The 16,623-nt window shown below is 37.0% G+C and overlaps 3 protein-coding genes and 1 pseudogene across 3 annotated transcripts; 1 reads left to right on the forward strand and 3 right to left on the reverse strand.

Annotated features, from left to right (window-relative positions):
* The first annotated feature begins 1,414 nt into the window (after nucleotides 1-1,414).
* On the forward strand, nucleotides 1,415-4,512 carry LOC117630965 (protein trichome birefringence-like 4). The gene is made up of 5 exons (XM_034363848.1): nucleotides 1,415-2,405; nucleotides 2,766-2,958; nucleotides 3,259-3,452; nucleotides 3,537-3,695; nucleotides 3,814-4,512. Exons 1-5 carry the CDS (start codon nucleotides 1,492-1,494, stop codon nucleotides 4,169-4,171), a joined length of 1,818 nt encoding a protein of 605 aa, XP_034219739.1. The 5' UTR covers nucleotides 1,415-1,491; the 3' UTR covers nucleotides 4,172-4,512.
* A 16-nt stretch (nucleotides 4,513-4,528) lies between these two features.
* On the reverse strand, nucleotides 4,529-6,254 carry LOC117630966 (peroxidase A2-like). The gene is made up of 4 exons (XM_034363849.1): nucleotides 5,972-6,254; nucleotides 5,478-5,681; nucleotides 5,229-5,394; nucleotides 4,529-5,121 (listed from the first exon to the last, which is right to left on the reverse strand). Exons 1-4 carry the CDS (start codon nucleotides 6,224-6,226, stop codon nucleotides 4,676-4,678), a joined length of 1,071 nt encoding a protein of 356 aa, XP_034219740.1. The 5' UTR covers nucleotides 6,227-6,254; the 3' UTR covers nucleotides 4,529-4,675.
* A 1,706-nt stretch (nucleotides 6,255-7,960) lies between these two features.
* On the reverse strand, nucleotides 7,961-9,290 carry LOC117633005 (annotated as a pseudogene).
* A 4,872-nt stretch (nucleotides 9,291-14,162) lies between these two features.
* On the reverse strand, nucleotides 14,163-16,070 carry LOC117633006 (peroxidase 15-like). Its single transcript, XM_034366663.1, has 4 exons — nucleotides 15,858-16,070; nucleotides 15,549-15,737; nucleotides 14,643-14,805; nucleotides 14,163-14,572 (listed from the first exon to the last, which is right to left on the reverse strand). The coding sequence occupies exons 1-4, from the start codon at nucleotides 16,068-16,070 to the stop codon at nucleotides 14,163-14,165; spliced, it is 975 nt and encodes a 324-aa protein (XP_034222554.1).
* Between the last annotated feature and the right edge of the window lie 553 nt (nucleotides 16,071-16,623).

A 16,623-nucleotide genomic window follows, 5' to 3' on the forward strand; every position in this document is an offset into this window, starting at 1 on the left:
GGTTGATTCTGTGGTTTTGGAAAGGACGTATTCTTGGTCTGATTCGGCTACGGATTCCAGACCTCATACCTTCCGAATGGGCGATTTATTTCCCAGAACCCTCATTTGCGAGTCTCTAAGGTGCGCATTGACCCTGATCGGAGATATCTGCCTTTCAGCCTCCCTATCATTAATCCGATTGCGGCAATCAGAGTAAACCTTCTTCGGTAGGTGAGGCTTGTCTTTAGGTGTCGGGACTATTAGCTGTTTGGAGGGTGCAGGCGCTGCCTTTGTCCCCTTCTTACCTTTCCTTTGTCGACTCGGAGTCTGCAGGCTTTAGGACACCTGAGCAGTCTGAATGCTTTGCTTTGGCTACTGGTTTAGCAACTCTTGGGTTTCATCTACTTTGCATGAAAGGAGGTTGTTATGCTCCTGTAGTTTAGCCATATCTTGCTTAAGGGAAGTGGTTTGGGCCAAGAGTTCGGCTTTGACGGTCGTTTGTATCACAGATGAGCTGCCGAAGGGAGTGCAGGGGGTAGAGCCGGGCTAGCCCCACTCTGCCTTCCGAACGGCAATCCTTCCTTAGGCAAGAATATAGGCACTGAAGAGGTCCCCATACGGCTAGGGATAATGGGTCGATTCGGGTCGATTCAGATCGATTCCCATAGACAGCGCCAAACTGTTGATGCGAAAAAGTGGTTTGGCACTTTATCGGGCTCAACTTAGTGATGTTTGGGCCTTCAATATGCTTTAGGCCTCGGTGGAGCGCGAGATCTGCAAGATAACAAACGCTCGATAAGACCTCAGGCACCGATGTGATACCGACCGAAGGCTTTCCGATGCTTAAGTAAGTACAAATTTAGCAAATGATTTGAATATATCCAAAGGCAGTATGCCGAAAGTTCAAATTACCTCTATTTTGGGGAATTGTGCTCATTTTATAAATCTCGGGAGGTGTGCAAGTTGTGTAGAATTTCGATGTGAGACTGTAGACATTCACTGTGGATACGCCACGTGCCCAATGGGCATTTGTGTTTTGTATTGCGGTCGGTATGCTTGGGTGCCGAGGGCTTACCTGCCGATGCCAAGCATTGTCCATGTGTTCAGCCTTTATTGGTCGCTGATTCTGGTATCAACAATAATATTATCATTTCATTTTTTAGTTCTATTTTGTATAGAACTTTTTTACCATTTGATGTTGATTCCTTCAAGCAAAATTCCTAAATCCGCCTCATGGGGCAGTTTAGTCCTTTTATTTAGAAATAAAAACCTGTCTGACTTGCCCATAATTTCATCTGCATGTTTATCCACAAAAATAGCAAATTTCTTAAACCCTCAAATGGTTTAACCACTTCAACAGTAAAAATGGCCTTACAAGTGAAATTAATCTTTCATCTTTAACCAATTACTCTCTCTGGGGGCCAAAATTAACAAACTAAACTGAGCCTCAACTCTCAGCTCTCTTCTCTGTTCTCTCTCTCAGTCTCACTCTCACACATCTCACAATTCACAATGGTAGATTCTCCAACCCAGACAACCCCACAATCCACTAAGCACCAGCCACCCACAATCACAAAGGCAGAGCCCAAGCCCTTGCTTTCTTCATCAATCTTCTTCAACTCAAGAAGAGCCCCCGCCCTTGCTTATGGATTCTCATTTGTCTGCATTGCCTGCACTCTCTTCTTGGTTTTCAACCCATCTGGCTACTCTTTCCCTTTCGGCTTCAAGAACATCTTCCATGCCTCCTTCTTCTACTCCTCTTCTGCCCAGACCCCAAACACCCCTTTTGAGCTTTCCCGGGAAAACCCATTTTCCTGGAAAAGTGAATCTTTACCACATTTGGATGAGAGTGGAAGTTTGAAGAGTGATCGTCAGATGGGTAATGCTCAACCACCCAACCCCATTTTTTTCATGTCTCAAGACTCCAATCAGACGTCCAAGAACACTACAATCCAAGTTTCTGGGGAACTGGAGGGTTCAAATAGAACAAATGAATCTTCCTCGTCCTCGAATGAAATTGAAGCTTTCAAGGTTAATGCGACGGAAGCTAAGCCTGTGGCTGTGAGTTCTCAATCTTTTTCTGAAGATCCTAATGGAAAAGATGGTTTGGCAAAGAATGGGGTTTTGGGGCAAGCAGAAGCAGGAAGATCAAGCTATGTTGCATTGACGTCGAAAGAGAGTGATGTTGGCAATGAGGCATTGCCTGACTCTGAGAAGCAAAGCAAACAAACTGGGCCTGGTTTGGATTTTTGGACGAATGATTGTGACATATTTGATGGAAGATGGGTGAGAGATGATTTCTACCCACTTTATGCTCCGGGGTCTTGTCCTCACATAGATGAGTCTTTCAATTGTTTTCTTAACAAGAGGCCTGATAATGGTTACGAGAAGTATAGATGGCAACCAAAACATTGCAATCTCCCAAGGTATTTTTCATTTGCGGGGCTCAGGGCTGTTTTTACATATATTTTATTTGGGTTCACTTCTAATTTAAGGTTTTACTTTTAAACAAACTTTAGCTGTTGTGGCAATTTTATACCTGAGTTATAGCTGGTTTTCGTAAGTGCAAAATTCTTGCTTGCTTGCAGTTAGTCTTGTAAGGATCAATATAACAATTACTTGTTAAGTCTGTTCAAAGTTCAAAATGAATTTCATAGTGTTCTGTTCTGTGGACTAATGTGTGTGTGTGTGTGTGTGTTTATGTTTTATGCTAATGATTGTTTCTGTTGAATAAAGCTTGTTGGTTTGTTTTTGTGATGCTGGTTTCTGATGAACTTCTTGAGCAGGTTGAATGGTAGGAACATGTTGGGATTATTGAGAGGAAAGCGTCTAGTTTTTGTAGGTGATTCTCTCAATAGGAATATGTGGGAGTCTTTAGTTTGTCTCCTCAGGAATTCAGTGGATGATAAGAGCAGAGTTGTTGAAGCCTCTGGTAGGAGCGAATTTCGTACAGAGGGCTCTCACTCTTTTATATTCAAGGCATGTTGTTCATCATCCATTATCTCTGATTTGGAATTCATAGCCTGATAAATTCTTCCTTCATTCCTTTTGAGTTTTATTTCATTTTGACCAGAGTGAATGAGAAAGTTCACACGCCTGCAACCAATACAGTTTGCTATTGACTTGGGATTTCCATTTCAAACATGTAGAAAAAAAACAGTTATCTAAACAGCCCAATGGAGCTAAATTTTTTGCTTTCATTTATATCCCATGTTATCCGAACAGCTCGATGGAGCATCTAAGTTAATATTTATATTTTGTTCTCAAATGGATCCACAGGATTATAATTGTTCAGTGGAGTTCTTCCGATCACCATTTCTAGTTCAAGAATGGGAGATGCCAGATGCAAATGGATCGCTAAAGGAGACACTTCGCCTTGATTTGATTGAGAGGTCCTCTGATAAGTACAAAAGTGCAGATGTTCTCATCTTCAACACAGGTCACTGGTGGACTCATGAGAAAACTTCCAGAGGGTAAGACCCATTCCCCCTGTCACTCTGTGTCATTGATTTTATGAAACTGGCCTGGAATACTACAATAACATAATCATATTGCAGGAAAGGTTACTATCAAGAGGGTAGCCATATCTATGGTGAATTGAATGTTAAAGAGGCATTTCGGAAAGCTCTAATGACATGGGCTAGATGGGTTGACGTCAATATAAATATTGAGAAAACTATTGTTTTCTTCCGGGGCTATTCGCCTAATCACTTTAGGTAACCACATGAAGTAATTTTAACTTTCAGAACCTCATGGTTGGTTAACAAATATACAGCATCTTAATAATCTTTATACAGCATCTACTAATCTTAATAATCTTTTTACCCTTCGCAGAGGTGGAAGATGGAATTCTGGAGGTCAATGTCATGGTGAGACAGAGCCAACTGCAAAAGAAGCAAACAAAGGAAAATATATGTCGAAAATGAGAATCTTGGACTCGGTAATCATAGAAATGAAGACGCCAATTCTCTATCTGAACATTACAAGAATGACTGATTTTAGGAGGGATGCTCATCCATCCATTTATAGAAAGCAGAATTTCACAGAGGAGGAGAGAAAATCTCCTTTGAGATACCAGGATTGCAGTCACTGGTGCCTTCCTGGTGTTCCCGACACATGGAACGAGCTTCTGTATGCTCAACTCATTAGACATAACCAGAAGCAACAAAAACAGCAGCAGGGGAGACCCTAGATAAATGATAAATCAGATGCCCTGTTTATATGGATCATGTTAACAAAGATTTGGAGAAAATGTTTTCTGTCGTATTTCTCCATAGAAAAGTAGGAGAAAAAAAGTTATAATTAGGGAAGGTTTGTGCAAGCTGTAAATGATTGTCTTTGAACATGTGGGAATGAAGTGGAGATCAACAATAGGGTATGGTTTAGTGTACTAGCCACCAGGATGTAGGAGGGGATTGTTCTCCATTAGCCACTCATGGTTTTTACATTGTATATTTCATACTTAATTTCTAATGACATGATAGTTTGTAAACACAAGTCTTTGTAATTTAAGCTTATAATATCTTTGTGCAATGGATGTGGTTGATAATTGTAAATCATGTCATAGCTTTATTCAAGAAATTTCATAGAAAGAGATGAGCTCGTAGCCATATAAGCTTGAACATGAACTTGTAGCCATGATCATCATCGTATCAGGCGTAAAGCTTTATTAGTTTTACATAGCCATAACTTTTTATTAATACTCCGCTATCAAAGTAGCAGATGATTCTCCATTAACCCTCCTGCAGTTCAATCGAATCTCTCCATCAGTTCCGGTCAGAGGGCTTATATTCCCCATTTTAATCATGGATTTCACAAAGCTCTCAAAGAAGGCGCTCTGATTAACGCTGAAGTTGTTAACAATGTTGATCGTATCAGCCCCGCTGGTCGAAAACAGCTCTTGATCGCTTTGGAGAAGGCCCTTACGAACTTGAAGATTAGAGAAATACTTGCCGTCGAAAGTGTTAGGTGTTGAAGGATCAAAGTTAGCTAGCACACTCGCATTCCCGTTCTGGGGGCATAACTCTCTCAGTGTTTCTAAGTAGGTTGAGTTTAAGGTCGGATCAGGAAGGCCTGTGCTGTTGAAGTCATACAGTCGATTGCTGAAAGATTGACATTTAGCACGCCCAAATGTGTGAGCACCTGTGAATTATATATTATATCATATGTATGTCAAATGTTGTCACTAAAAAGCAACACATATATGTATATAGTTCCATCAAATGTTTTTTTTTTCTTTTCTTGCTTACCGGATAGTGCAACCAGATCAGTGGTGTCGAGGCCTATAGCTGCGAAGCTGGCCTTGAGTTCGTCAAGGGTGAAAGAGGGAGCTGGAAGGGCTTCGTTGGCCGCCGTTCGATTCGCTGTTGTGCTATCCCTTCTTCCTAATAGAACTGTCCATGAGGGGCCTCCAGACTGCAACCATAAAATTAATTTCAAGAAGAGATCGATATAGAAGAACAAGATGAAGGGGCATAAATTGTTTTTGAAGTATGTACCAAAGAAACAGATTCTTCAGCTGCAATGGCGAGAATATCAGCACAGGAAACAACCCCGGGACAAGCAGTCTCCAATGCGGTCTTGATGTTGTCCACAACATCAAATCCTCTGGCTGAGTTGTTATTTGCAAATGCTGCTTTCTCGCTGTCTATGGTACTCGAAGTGCTGCTACTGTTGTCCAACAAGATTGATCCATCACAACCCTGAAATTAATACAACCAACAAGTCTTGTGATCTTCCCAACAATATATTCACCAATGTTTTCAAATATCTAAGTGGTTGCTTAATTATGTTAGGATAAATTTTGTTCGTTTTCGAATGATTAATCGTGGTCGGTGTCCAAATTCCGAAATTAGTTGTTTTAAGTTAAATAAGTTCTTCAGCTTAAATCTAAGCTCATCAGTTTGAGTCCTCTGATGAATGGAACATTTGATCATGAAGAAGAACATGTACTTAGAAGTAAAAGTAAAAGAGCAGGAGATGAAATATGTACGTTGACGAAGCAGTCATGGAAGTGAAGCCTGGTGAGGCTGGCAGCAATCCGGGGATCTGTCTGCAAAGCGTCTAGAATGACACCACGCACAGTGGTTATGGCGCATGGGCAGACTTCATCATAAAACGTAGTGGTCAGCTGAGCTTCACCATATCCTGCACCTGCACACAATATTAATAATATCGCAAACAAAATACTTACCGATATTTTAATACTGCAATTATTTTGAGAAGCAGAAGAAGAAGAAGGAGACATTTTCTTTGAGAGAGCAGTAGTAAGTAGTTCTATATATAACCTAAGCTTTTATTTATAGCGTGACAAATACTTAAATGGTATCGAGTACCTATATCAAACTAAAAAATGGAAAACACAACTTTCGATTTGAGTATTGTATCGTAACAGATCACTGTTTCATAAAATCAAGAAACTAAGCAATAGTGTTATATGTATTATCTGAAGGAAGTTGAGGTTCCACCCCAAAACCAATTGGCAATGAGGGGAGTAACTCAACTTCTTATAAGCCCTTGCTAGGTTTCTTAACTTTCCAATGTGAGACTCTTTACCTTCACATTCTCACACTATCATGGCTACAATGATCAGATTGGAACTTAATTCATATGAAGACAAACATGAGATTGATCGTGCCTTAGTTATAATATCTCTAGAAATTTAAACCTACACGTACAACTACTCTGGTTGTAATTAGTATGAAGTTCAAAATGAGTTGAAATTCAAATTTATTTACCCAAAGAGAAAAAAAAAACTTTAAAGTTTAAAAGGAGTTGTATAATTGAGGAATTTATGCCTTTTTGCTTCTTTTTTCTTCCATAAAAAACATGTGCCTTTACTTTTTTTTTTTCAGAAAGAAAAAAATGCGCTTTTACTTTAATAAAGTGCGTTGAACCGCCAGAAGATATGCCTTATTTTTTGGACATGAGATAAGAGTCAGAGTGGTGATGCTCATATGCAGTGGGGCTATATATGTCTAATATCAGTGAGTCAGTCACGTATTAAGTTTACCGAAAAAAGTATCCACTAAAAATTGAGTGTGTATAAAAAAACTGTAGATAAATAATTTAGTACCGAGCAATACATTCTTCGGCAACATATAGGCCTCGTTTGGTAAGAAGAATTAAACTAGACTTGTGTTAGACCAGAATGTTCCATTACTAATTGTAAATGTACGAGAAAAATCTCTCATGATCTTAAGTACATATTTATATTGGACGGTGGTTATAAGACATACATGCTCACTTATGAGGTATTGATAAGACATTGTTCACTTATAATTATGGCAAGAAAGTTCAAGTAATTAGGTATCGATAAGACATACATGCTTTTGGAAAAGGTTTAACTTTGAGGTTTATTCGAAATCATTAATGGGTCGAAGGGAGATTTCGGAATATTCAAAATTTGGTGCAGGCATATGCACACGACAAGCTATGAGTACTAATAAATTACTAATAGACCACAGAATTATATGGCTCTGTCACTTATTTGCCAATGGGGAAGATGACTGGTTGATCAGTTTCGGTGATTGACGATCGAGGGTTGAAGACGCGATGTAAAAACTATTTTCTCCTAAGACACGTTTTCGTGAGTTCAGATCCATAATATAACATGCATGTTATGATCATGTTTTGTCATGCATGCATTATGCATATACATGGTAACATGGACAAATTGTATTGGGCCGCTGTCAGGTTACTGGGAGGACAATTTTTAGGGTCTGTATGTTCTCTTCGGCCCCAGTCTTTTGATATATCAACCAAGCACTTAGCAGCAGAAGAAGAAGTGATCTTGAAGCACCGCGTCCGCGTGAGTTTGATCAACACACGTTTCTTCCAAGTTTCCAAAATTCCTTTACTTTATTTGAATGTCCATTGGTATGCCAGGCAGTACCAAGACATATATAACAACATGCATGTTATGATGAGGTTTTAGTTTTACACCATGCATATACATGGACAACTACATAATATGATGATTTCAATTGACTCTTTTGCAATCAGACCTAATCTCTCCATCACTGCCCGTCAAAGGTCTAATGTTTCCCATATTGATCATGGACTGACCAAAGCTATCAAAGAAGTCGCTTTGGCTATTAGCAAAGCGGTTCACAATGGCAACAGTGTCTCCGCTAGTTGAGAATAGCTCCTGATCCGTTTGGAGAAGCCCGCGCTTGTTTTGGAGGTTTGTGAAGTAGTTGCTGTCGAACTCGTCACGCGTTGATTGGTCAAGGTCCGCCAATGTACCTCCATTACCGCCGTTAGGACATATTTGCCGTAGCGTTTCTAAGTATGTTGTGTCTATGGTCGGGTCGGGGTTCCCCGTGCCACTGAAATTGTACAGACGGTGGACGAAAGTAAGACATCTTGCCCGCCCAAATGTATGAGCACCTGAGAAACCAAACGGTCACATATCTTTGCAAATTTATAACTAGAACAGTTATATTATAGCTAGTGATCAGTTATATACCTGATAAAGCAACCAGATCAGTGGAATCTAATCCTACGTCGCTGAATTTTTTTGTAATTTTCTCAAGGTTTTCAAAAGGGCTTGGAATGGCAGTGGTACCAGATTGGTTTGGCTGTCCTACTGTCTCTTCTTCCCAATTGAACTTCCCACGTTGGGCCTCCATTCTGTAACATTCATAAATAAAATATATAATTAATGACAAGAAATATATATATATATATATATATATATATAAGAAACCATTAATGTAAATACGAATAATACTCCATTAATTAACTGAAGTTGCAATTAAAATAATATATAATTAAGAATAATATGTATGTATGTTACCGCAGAAACCAATATTTGAGAAGCAATTGCTAAAATGTCGGCACAGGAGACAACACCAGGTCAAACATTCTCGAGTGCAGTTTTGATGTCATCAACCACATCATATCCATCTGTGGATTGATTGGGAACTGCATCTTTCTCACTCTCTATGCCATCTGCGTTGTCCAGCATAATCGAACCATCACAACCCTGCATCTTCAATTAATTAATTAGTATTTCACATAGTTAACATTACAAAACAAATCACAATTTGACACAAATACAAAAAGAATTTTCTTTTGTGTTTTTAGGTACGTACGTTGACAAAGCAGTCGTGGAAATGAACCTGGATGAGTTTAGCACCAATACGAATATCATTTTGTTGAGCTTGCTCCACCACACCACGAACAACGCTGGTTACATTTGGGCATGTGGTGGTATAGAAAGTTGAGCTTAGTTGAGCTTTGGAATTTCCCAACACACAAATAGTAACAAGAATAATTGCTGCTACAATTGAAAATGATGAAGACATGATGGTATGAGGAAAACGAATTTAAGAGGTTGCTATAGTTAGTAGCTCAAACTTGGGAGATGAGATGGGATGATTGGAGACTAATATCTCTACCCTTTTATAGGGAAAGTATATTATTATTAGGTGAGACGGTGCACGGCATTTTAGTTAAAGAATTTTCAAAAGTCCAGTGGAGGGGTCAAATATTTTACTGGAGATATATGTATGTATATTTCAAAAGTCCAATGTCAATATAATCTTGTGTCTATTCTCCTTCGCCGTAGTCTTTGTATCCAATAATTCATGTAGCGGAGCTGGTCACGAAGCAATGATTGTGCACTTGACGTGGGGTTTAAGACACTTTTTTTCCAAGTTCACAATTAATGCCTGGTTTTCAGATCCATATATATTTTGGAGAAAATGTTCCTTACACTTTCTACGTAGCACGCATGAGTGTGATCAGATTTACTATGATGATGATTAAATAATATAAATTATTATATTATGACATATTGGTAGTGTGTGTATGCAAGAAATCTCTATTTTATTGTAATTTAAACTATCATTTATATTAGACTATCGTCTGGACCAAAATTTGAAGAATTTAATTATAATGGAAGTTAATAATGTAATATGTGGACCTTAATGATTAGATCAATAATTAGTGTTGATATATTTCAACATGAAGTAGCTAGCTAGAGCAGTCATGAACGTTTCTTTCTGGGCTATACTTGTTCAAACATTGGATGTATGCGTTGCAGGAGATCTGGGATGTATATATATCGAGTCTAGCATTGTAGAAATTCTGTATATGTAGTCAATAAAATCGAAAGACTTCAATTAGACTGTCAAACCGCGTGGTATAGTTGTGGCCACACCCACACCCACACCACATCACTTTAATTAGTCTCTGTATCATCTCATCTCATCTCTCAAAAGGGTTGATCTATTCATTCCTTAAAATATAGTAATATTATATATATATATATATATATATATATGAAGAGTTATTCTAATCCTGCTTCTCTGTGTTCAAAGTCACTGGTCATCCTACTCTGTGTTTGAAGTTTGCTTTCCAATTCTGTAACTCTTTCAGTGTTTTTCTGTATTTCGAGTCTTTCTCTTAACCCAAACAATATGTCCTAGATTCCAAACAATAAGTTCCAGGTGAGGCATGAGCGGAGAGAGAGAAAATCCCTCAGTCTTCAGGAATTCTTGAACCCGTTATAGAATTTTAAGCTTTCCTTCTTACCCTTCGTAGAAAAATCAGTAATCTTTGTCCAAATGAGTCGCCTTTTTAGAACAAACTCTTGTAACAGTAGTAGTTCTAGAGCCAATATTAGTAAACTCTCAGAAATAGAAAATGAAGAACAGATAGAATACGAAACTAGTAATGAAATTGACTACAAAGATTGGAATATCCCCAAAATCCCTAGTACATAAATTTACAAGAAGAAATGGTTATTTTCTAGTTTCAAAAGTACAACCCATGTGAAAACAGTCGAACAAGTCTATGCTTTGAGTAAAGAACACGAAACATGACAATTATTAAACCTTGAGTCAATAAAGAAACATAAGAATGATGGAAACAATTTCCTTCATATTGGTCTCGTCCAAGTAGCAGTCAAACCCCTTACCAGGTTAGGATTAAATGCTTCTATTTTACTTTGCCTACGTGATGCCAGATTTACCAACTTTAGTGATAGTACCCTAGGAATTATTGAGTCAAGTCTATTTAATGGTCCAATTCACTTTGATTGTTACCCAGATTTCACAGTCAGCCTAAGTGATCCTCATATACTAAAAACTCTGACATTAAATATAAAAACTTCAGGGTATAAAGTCTTACCAGGTACCCAACCTCTAGCCTTAGTTTACATAATAATTTATTATAAAGTCACAGGAACTAATATGAATTTCCAAGCCCTTAATAAAAGTCCAAAAGACCAAACCTTGCTTATTCATAGTAGTAAAGCCAATGCTAATATAAGAGTCCCTCATACAATTAAATGGTCAGAAGTCACTTTAACTCTAGATTGGGCACTAACAATAGAAAATCAACCCACTCCTATCCAACACAATTTAAATAATTTAGATTATATTCAACAATATTTAGATGGTACAGTAAAAATAAATTTTGGAAATCAACCCCACAAGTCCCCAGTCCAAAGACAACAGCCCCCAACAGCTAGTCAATCCCTTAGACATACGCCTGCTAGACATTCCTTTGCAGCCTCCTCCTCTACTCTGGAAAGAGACCTAGAGTTAGAAAAAACGTTAATTGATTTAAAGTTAGAATCTTTAAGAAAAACCTCCCAGGTCAACCATCCTTGTTATGGTAAGAAACCAATCAAAGAAGATCAAAAATCAGATTCCCCATACTCCCCCACACAAACTGATTTTGAAGCCGAAGCCATTCCAGTAGACAATCATTACGAACCCTTAATAAAGAATTTAAAATTCATTGGAAAATCTTAGATAACTATTTACATGCCCCTGAAAATCTGAATAAAAGAAATAATTATCACAAGGCCTACCCAAGTAAAGAACAAAGAGAACAAATTTTTAACGAATGGAAAAATTTCATGAAGAATACTAATTCCGAAATATTTTACCTTGATTTTGTTGAAGGTCACTATTTGTCCAAAGAATTAAAAACTTTAACCCAAGAAAAATAGAGAAAAGAGGATAATACCGAAATTCTAGCCAATCATCCTCCTACTGAAACAATAGTTATCACCCATAAAAATACTAAACTTCAGGCAAGTCCTTTCAAAATTCCAGAACAAAATGATAAAAAAATAATTAAGCAAAATAATTATACAAACCAGAGGCTAATAGTCATTGGAAAACAATTAGATAAGATAGAAACAAAAATTGACAAAATAGTCCCTCAACAAATATCCCTTAAGTCCCAAAAAGAAAAACCTTTAGTAAAATTCCAAGATCTAAAGTCAAGCCCCACTCTCAAGTCAAGTCCCACAATGGAAAAGATTGAAGAAATGCTTAAACAATTAACCCCAATTAAAGAAAAACCTGAAGTTTCTGGTCTCAAAGTCCTTGAGTCTTCCATTTTAGTTAATACCTCTGAAACAGAGTCTATAACCAATAACGAAGTGGATTCTACTAATATATCAAAAATTGCGGATGCATTTTAAAAATTTAGAAATAGATAGTAATCTGAAGCTTAATAGATTAAGGAACAAAGTCAATCCTAATAGTCTAACAAAAACTTGGTATCCCAAACCAACACCTCCAGACATTCAGTTTGAAGAAAGAAATTATCAAAGTCAATTCTTAATCTAATCCGATAAATTATATGAATGGAATATTGATGGTCTTTCTAAACAAGAAATTCTACATAAACTTCAACATATGTCTATGGTAGTTAATAGTTACATCACCAATCACAATTTAAGACGGTCAGAAATTATTCCCCTTTTAGAAACAGGATTCATTGGAACATTACGTTCTTGGTGGGATAAACATTTAAGAGCAAGTCCACCCCAAAAGGCTAAGTCAAGGCAAAGGCAAGGCAAGCGCATGCCACCAACCCCACAAGTCCCTAGTAAAAATAAACTTCAGGGTTGGTGGCATGCGCTGGACATGCTCTAATTGAAGAGTCAAAACGGTAAATCACACATGCAGTAAAGTTAAATGAAGAAGGTATCCCTATTTTCTATGAACGTTTAGCTACGGGCATAGAAGACGGAGTCAATACCTTGTTATATACGATTATTGAACATTTTATAGGTACACCCAGTAATACTAGACTATCGTCTAGTATTAAACTATCATTTATATTAGACTATCGTGAGGACCAAAATTTGAAGAATTTAATTATAATGGAAGTTAATAATGTAATATGTGGACTTTAATGATTAGATCAATAATTAGTGTTGATATATTTCAACATGAAGTAGCTAGGTAGAGCAGTCATGAACGTTTCTTTCTGGGCTATACTTGTTCTAATATCGGATATATGCGTTGTAGGAGATCTAGGATGCATATATATCGAGTCTAGCATTGTAGAAATTCTGTAGTGTAGTCAATAAAATCGAAAGATTTCAATTAGTCTGTCAAACCGCGTAGTATAGTTGTGGCCACACCCACACCACATCACTTTAATTAGTCTCATTATCATCTCATCTCACATCTCTCAAAAGGGTTGATCTATTCTTTCCTTAAAATATAGTAATTATATATATATATATATATATATGGCACTGATTTTTTCACTCTCTTTTTATCCACTTACACTCTATTTTTTTAAAATTGTATGTTCTCCTCTTTTGTTCACTTAAACTCCCTTTTATCTTATAGTAAAAAGTATTAAAAAACAAAAGGAAGTGTAGATGGATAAAAGGGGAGTGAAAAAATAACCACCCAAAAAAAAAATAAAAAATAAAATATATATATCCCATATATATCCAAGCTCGCCTCCTAAATTTGACTACCATATAAATGTGATCAAATACAATCCAAGTTTATAACATTTTCTGATTACAACGTTCTTTGATCTTATGCAATGATCAATTAAGGTAGTGACATAAGATTTATGTATAAATATTGTGCAAATTCAGAATAACATCCATACTCGAAAAAAGAAAAAAAAGAAAAAATAAGAGTCAGCAATTTGTGCTCTCCAGCCTCTCCTTAATTTGACTTTATTATCTCATTATAGTAATTTAACGGTTATCCGGATAATGTTAACTAAAGCTTACCACATTTATATATGTATTACCTCTCCTTAATTCCGTTACTTTATTTGAATGTCCATTGGTATGCCAGGCAGTACCAAGACATATATAACAACATGCATGTTAATATGTTATGATGATGTTTTAGTTTTACACCATGCATATACATGGACAACTACATAATATGATGATTTCAATTGACTCTTTTGCAATCAGACCTAATCTCTCCATCACTGCCCGTCAAAGGTCTAATGTTTCCCATATTGATCATGGACTGACCAAAGCTATCAAAGAAGTCGCTTTGGCTATTAGCAAAGCGGTTCACAATGGCAAGAGTGTCTCCGCTAGTTGAGAATAGCTCCTGATCCGTTTGGAGAAGCCCGCGCTTGTTTTGGAGGTTTGTGAAGTAGTTGTGGTCGAACTCGTCACGCGTTGATTGGTCAAGGTCCGCCAATGTACCTCCATTACCGCCGTTAGGACATATTTGCCGTAGCGTTTCTAAGTATGTTGTGTCTATGGTCGGGTCGGGGTTCCCCGTGCCACTGAAATTGTACAGACGGTGGACGAAAGTAAGACATCTTGCCCGCCCAAATGTATGAGCACCTGAGAAACCAAACGGTCACATATCTTTGCAAATTTGTATATTAAAGCTAGTGATCAGTTATATATATACCTGATAAAGCAACCAGATCAGTCGAATCTAATCCTACGTCGTTGAATTTTTTTGTAATTTGCTCAAGGTTTTCAAAAGGGCTTGGAAGGGCAGTGGTACCAGCTCGGTTGGCTGTCCTACTGTCTCTTCTTCCCAGTTGAACTTCCCACGTTGGGCCTCCATTCTGTAACATTCATAAATAATATATAATTAAGGACAAGAAGGGAATATATATATATATATATATATATATATATATATATAAAATTCCCTTTCCATTCAGGGATCTCTTAAATAATTTTAATTGAGTGATGTTCTTAAGGGTTCCGTTTGAAATTTTTTTCAACGATCCAAACCATCGATTTTTTAAGTCTACATTCATAGATCATCCTTGCAAAAAATTAGACAAATCGAAAACCATTTCGATATCCAATTATGTCATACAAAATTAATGAACACGATGCGTCAAGAAAGTACTAAAAATTTCAATAATTCAATTGAGTATAAATGATATCAGATTCAAGTGATTTTTTGTAGAGATGATATTTGAATGAGTATTTAGAGTTTGGATTAGTGAAATACAATACGGAACGAGCCCTGCAAAAGTGTCCTTCAAATACTTATTTAAGGAATCCCTGAATTAAAGCTCCTTGTATACATATATATATTCCCTAATTATATTATCTAATTTTGGACTAATTATCTTTTATATTCCGGTACACCATGTGACTGTTGTACCCGAAACATACAAAAATTCTCAACCATATTCCCAATTCATATATAGACTCGATCATTTCATGCCTTCTGATGACTTGGTCTGGTCCTCTTGGACATAAAATATAATGTAAATACGAATAATACTCCATTAATTAACTGAAGTTGCAATTAAAATAATATATAATTAAGAATAGTATGTAAGTATGTTACCGCAGAAACCAATATTTGAGAAGCAATTGCTAAAATGTCGGCACAGGAGACAACACCAGGGCAAACATTCTCGAGTGCAGTTTTGATGTCATCAACCACATCATATCCATCTGTGGATTGATTGGGAACTGCATCTTTCTCACTCTCTATGCCATCTGCGTTGTCCAGCATAATCGAACCATCACAACCCTGCATCTTCAATTAATTAATTAGTATTTCCCATAGTTAACATTACAAACATTTCATTATTTAGACAAATCACAATTTAAGACGTATACGAAAAGAATTTTCTTTTGTGTTTTTACTTACGTTGACAAAGCAGTCATGGAAATGAACCCGGATGAGTTTAGCACCAATACGAATATCATTTTGTTGAGCTTGCTCCACCACACCGCGAACAACGCTGGTTACATTTGGGCATGTGGAACTGTAGAAAGTTGAGCTTAGTTGAGCGTTGGAATTTCCCAACACACAAATAGTAACAAGAATAATTGCTGCTACAATTGAAAATGATGAAGACATGATGGTACGAGGAAAACGAATTTAAGAGGTTGCTATAGTTAGTAGCTCAAACTTGGGAGATGAGATGGGATGATTGGAGACTAATATCTCTACCCTTTTATAGGGAAAGTATATTATTATTAGGTGAGACGGTGCACCTCTAATCTCTAGGCATTTTGTGCTTGCTAAGAAAATATGATCAAAGAGATCCAACCGTTGAAAATTCATATGTAGGAATCATGAACTTTTCTACGTAAGCCTTAGTTAAAGAATTTTCAAAAGTCCAGTGGAGGGCCCAAATATTTTACTGGAGATATATGTATAATGTATGTATATTTTAAAAGTCCAATGTCAATATAATCTTGTGTCTATTCTCCTTTGACGTAGTCTTTGTATCCAATAACTAACAATTTAGCAGAGCAAGAATTGGTCACGAAGCAATGATTGTGTAATTGATGGGGGTTTAAGACACTTTTTTTCCAAGTTCATAAATGCCTGGTTTTCAGATCCATATATATTTTGGAGAAAATGTTCCTTAAATTTTCTATGTAGCACGCATGAGCGTGATCAGATT

The sequence above is a fragment of the Prunus dulcis genome, chromosome 6, assembly GCF_902201215.1.
Source record: "Prunus dulcis chromosome 6, ALMONDv2, whole genome shotgun sequence".
NCBI lineage: Eukaryota > Viridiplantae > Streptophyta > Magnoliopsida > Rosales > Rosaceae > Prunus > Prunus dulcis.